The sequence below is a fragment of the Bactrocera latifrons genome, unplaced genomic scaffold (assembly GCF_001853355.1).
Source record: "Bactrocera latifrons isolate USDA-ARS-PBARC rearing strain unplaced genomic scaffold, ASM185335v1 scaffold_128, whole genome shotgun sequence".
NCBI lineage: Eukaryota > Metazoa > Arthropoda > Insecta > Diptera > Tephritidae > Bactrocera > Bactrocera latifrons.
In genome coordinates this window covers 425,892-430,503 of record NW_017534719.1, presented here as the reverse complement: position 1 = coordinate 430,503, position 4,612 = coordinate 425,892, and the positions used below count along the sequence as shown (strand labels likewise).

The 4,612-nt window shown below is 38.6% G+C and overlaps 3 protein-coding genes across 3 annotated transcripts; 2 read left to right on the top strand and 1 right to left on the bottom strand.

The window, feature by feature from the left end:
* The first annotated feature begins 1,682 nt into the window (after positions 1 to 1,682).
* On the top strand, positions 1,683 to 2,288 carry LOC108978803 (ADP-ribosylation factor-like protein 13B). Its single transcript, XM_018949259.1, has 3 exons — positions 1,683 to 1,736; positions 1,801 to 2,230; positions 2,271 to 2,288. Exons 1-3 carry the CDS (start codon positions 1,690 to 1,692, stop codon positions 2,286 to 2,288), a joined length of 495 nt encoding a protein of 164 aa, XP_018804804.1. The 5' UTR covers positions 1,683 to 1,689.
* LOC108978821 lies at positions 2,250 to 2,884 on the top strand. Its single transcript, XM_018949282.1, has 3 exons — positions 2,250 to 2,383; positions 2,445 to 2,546; positions 2,642 to 2,884. The coding sequence occupies exons 1-3, from the start codon at positions 2,294 to 2,296 to the stop codon at positions 2,798 to 2,800; spliced, it is 351 nt and encodes a 116-aa protein (XP_018804827.1). The 5' UTR covers positions 2,250 to 2,293; the 3' UTR covers positions 2,801 to 2,884.
* A 5-nt stretch (positions 2,885 to 2,889) lies between these two features.
* On the bottom strand, positions 2,890 to 3,701 carry LOC108978820. The gene is made up of 4 exons (XM_018949281.1): positions 3,633 to 3,701; positions 3,392 to 3,577; positions 3,162 to 3,326; positions 2,890 to 3,098 (listed from the first exon to the last, which is right to left on the bottom strand). Exons 1-4 carry the CDS (start codon positions 3,699 to 3,701, stop codon positions 2,949 to 2,951), a joined length of 570 nt encoding a protein of 189 aa, XP_018804826.1. The 3' UTR covers positions 2,890 to 2,948.
* Between the last annotated feature and the right edge of the window lie 911 nt (positions 3,702 to 4,612).

Genomic DNA, 4,612 nt, shown 5'->3' with positions numbered 1-4,612 from the left:
AGCTGTGCGTGCGTCAACTTATGAGTGGCAGTGTCAAATGTCCGTCTGTGTTGGCACGTTGGTGATCATTGATCCGAAAATTTGCTTACTAATATATGTTTAATGTTTCTTAGTGACTTCTACTGAAGCTGTAATTAACGCCATCTGAAAGGGAAAATCCGAAGAAACCTCTTTAAAAAGCGCCTTCGCATGTGCAATAAAAAGAAGTCGAATCGGTGCGAATGTTGGTTCGAGAACATTTAGCTAATTATTGTTCAGGAATATTATTAAAGGATAACTAAGGGTGAGCAAAGCGTAAATCCGCGTATTATCCTCCGTTTATTTGGAGAACTTATGCCAAAATAGCACTCAACTTAACATGGCATTTATACTAAATGCTTTGCAAAGAGGTAGAACTGGTGAATATCGAATCTCGAAAATTCAAAGAGGAAAAGAGCAGTTTACATTTAGTGTTAGATCTTCAACTTTGCAACTCCCATGATTCAACTTCCCTGGATTTTAGTTTATCGAGCATTGGAAATGTTTGTTAGGAAGATAAGTATGCAAATGCTTTGTTTTATCTTGATCCAAAAGCTGAAGCGATTCTCTCACCGAATGAGATGAAATGCACTTCTTTCAAAACACTGTCGATAGAAAATTTTACAATATTTGAGCCCGGCAAATTTGGTCAACGTAGTTTTATTGGTTTAAAACACATGTACTTTAAAGTTATTATAGGGCGGAGCTTCGCCCGCTTTTTCAAAAAATTTTTCCCACGGGTGCACCTTGCTGTTGCGATCTCCTGTGCCAAATTACTGCTTATGCCACATTAGATGATACGTCAAACCGCCAGGGAAATAAAAATATTAAACTCTTAAGCAACATGTTGCAAAAGTAATAAAACATGAAACTATGGACAGGGGGATGGAGAGCTCACTATATCAGACATGCGCTTACACCTTCATAGAAGCACAACTGCTGCTAACATCGGCGCACCATCATTGTTGTTTGTCGCAACTACTTGTGGTTGAACAAGTGGTTTCAGGTGAGCATAACAAGCGTTTACACTTTACTCAAATTTTAGTGAAGGCGGCTGTATTGCCACAAGACAGTGGACAGACACACATATGGAAATTAGCAATCGAATGCCCAAATTGAAGTGTTTGACCGCAAGGTCGCAACAACAAATTAAGTATGGTTTTTCAAATATGCGAATATGCGAATACCCACGGAATAGTGAAGACAGAACTGGCATTCGTAGAATGTAGAAGAAACTCAACGATAATATCTGATACCAACTAAGACTACATCGCCAACGTCAGAATTGCAAACGAAAGCACAAAAAGCTCCCTCCTTAAAGTTCAAAATAAGTCATTTTGTAAAGAAGTGAGAAATTCCAAATGTTTACGTCAAATAACACTGACAATTAGAGGCTTAAATGAATTGTGATATAAGTAGCTGGAAAATGCTTCCAACGTTGCCAGTGCTGAGAACAGTACCTTAGTTTACACATGCAACATTGTGTTTGGTTTGGCCACAATAGCTCGTCGCATAGCAACAAACATTTTTGCTTTCCATTTACTATAGCAGCAAATAAACAGCGCTCCCGGAAAAACAATGAATCTACGACCGAGAATAATTTAAAATATTTGTGCGTATGTAAAACACGGTTTAAAGGAGAAGCGCGTATTCAGGGACTTTCCCACATTAATGGGCGCGTCATTGTTTAAGCTTTGCGATTGCTGCCAAAGAAACAGGTATCACAAGATACCTGTGAAGCTACAATCGATTTCAACTAGTAAAAAATTTATTAATTTTCAGAAACACCGTCGGCACACTTCCCGAAAGGCATATAAAGCTTCTGTTACTTGGACCCATGGCCAGCGGCAAGACTGAAGTCGGCCACCTATTGAGTCGTCAACACCGCCAAACTTATGAGCCCACAAATGGGGTGCAATATTTTAGGATGGAGCTTCCGGAACGGCAAGTCTCCATCACCGAGGTTGGTGGAAGCACGGAGATGCAAAAGATATGGCATCACTATTTTTTAACGACTATGGGGATCATATATTGCTTCGATATGTCGGCCACATACAATGAGTTACGAAATTCCTTTGACTGTTTTCAGCGGACTCTAATGCATCCCCACATACGAGGGAAGCCCTTTTTACTACTAGCCACAAAAGCCGATCTGGCCGATGAGGGAGTACAACTTTATGATATTGAGAACACCTTTCAACTAGAGGCACTTGCAAAATATTATCTCAGCAGCGCTCATGTGTGCTATATAGGTAAAAACTTGGATTTAAGCTGTATGTGGGGCGGAGTGGCATGGCTGGTTAAACACATTATTGACAATATGGACTCATTGCAAGCACGCCTTAAAGCGGACTCGAATATGAAGGTAAATATTTATGGGAAAATTATGTTGAATAAAAGGAGATGTAATTAAATTAATTCATTAGATTTGGCAGGAGCACCTCAATCGCTTGATAACCGAAGGACGAATCAAGCAAGGTCGTTATCGCCAATTTCAGTATCATCTGAAAAACACAGCGCGCAGGAAGGTAAGCATTTCATACATAGATAAAAGTGGCTACTAAATCATATTAAGATCAATTTTAATTTGAATTTACTTAAAATGAGTGTCTTCTGTTCTCAGTTATGGTACCGATCTTTCACGCCTTTTCGAACTAAACGCATTCGACCACACACAGCTCCAGCGACAATAAACGGGGCTTCCTTCAGCCAATTGTCGAAAATGGAAGAATTAGCAACGAAATCGCTTGACAAAGGCGAAGAAAGTGATGTGCCAATCTAAGGGATGAAGTAGTGACCGAAGTTTGATGAAAAGTGCGGACGAATCAGCACCGATGTGTTTTGCCAAAACGAATTAAATTTTCAAAGACCTTTATTAGCATCAATTTATTCAATAAATTTTATATACAAACATCTAAACATAGAGACATTCAATCACTTTTGTAGACACTCGACTCAATTTCGAAGCACATAATGTCTCTCCCTTGGCCTATCATGACTTTTAACTTATACTCGCCTTCAGCACTGCGGTCATATATATCATAGGACAAACCGAACAGTGAGTCGAAGGATATTGTGAGCTGTGAAAAATTGAATTAAGAGTCAAAAGCAATATCTCACATAGGAACTGCACACAAACTTACACCAGGCTGCGGCGGACACTTGCGGTCTTGCTCCGGCACCACTTTAGTAAATATAAACCACAGCTCGTTTTCACTATACAGCGTCGGACAGAAATCCGGTCGGCGAATATTGTAGATTGTATCAACCCACTCTCCGCGCGACCTCTTATATATCTGCGCATCAAGCTACTCAATCCGATGACAGGACACGTTATAAATACAAAACTCATGTACTGCAACTTGAAACTTACCTGGATAGGAATAGCTTTATCGAATTCATGGATCAACTTGACATCTCCGGTGACTTTTATAAGGTCGGCTTCCCGCTCAAAAGATAGACCCGAAATGTCGAAGAACTTATCTATGAATTTATCTGGAAAGTCTTCACATGGCGTAAACACGTCCTCATTTTCTACGACAAAATCATATTTAACTGCCTACAAAGAAAATCATAGTAAAATCAAGCGAACTGACGATTTATCATATATAAACCTGAACAACGACCACAAGTACGGAAAGTGATGCGAAGAAAAATATGTGCTCCAGTAAGTTGGGTAGCATTTTCAACTAGACTATAAATTTGGGTCTATTTTTCCACTACTTATATAGAAATTTTATTATATGTGTTTACAGCTCAATTTCTGAGTACCTGAATTATCTTTGCATCTACAAGCATCATTGAATGGTGAGCTCGTAGTTTGCTAATTAATTACTGTTATGTTCTGTTGTCAATGGCCACTGTAACAAGATGACAAGATACTGAACGAATATTACTGCAATTATAGCAAATCACGCTAAAATATTTATTAGCGCAAAAGTAGGCAGTGTTCAAGGGAGATACTCTAAACATAAATGCACTTATTAAATAATATTCGACCAGGTTAACTTTTTTCTTCAATCATGTGAACCCATCCGGTACATATTTTTTCAAACACTCCTTGAATTTATTATTCAACATAGTTGTTAAGGAGACAGCATCAATTATAACGATTGTCCGATTTTTCGATACCCGTTCTTCAGTGCTTTATTGACGTTAAATTTCTGAACAGGGAATATTGTCTTGAGTCCCGAAAAGCAAAAGTCATCCGCTTCCATTTTGTCACTTTGTCACGAAGTTTGTAACACCCAGAAAGAGGGTTCGGAGACCCTATAAAGTATATATATAAATGATCAGTATATTGAGCTGAGTCGATTTAGCCATGTCCGTCTGTTTGTCTGTCTGTATATATACGAACTAGTCATTCAGTTTTTAAGATATCGTTTTGAAATTTTGCAAACGTCATTTGCTCTTCAAGAAGCTGCTCATTTGTCGGAACGGCCGATATCGGACCACTATAACATATAGCTGCCTTACAAACTGAACGATCGAAATCAAGTTCTTGTATGGAAAACTTTCACATTTCACAATGTATCTTCGCGAAATTCTGTATAGATTATTTTCTATGGCAACAATGTAATCTTCGAAGAAATTG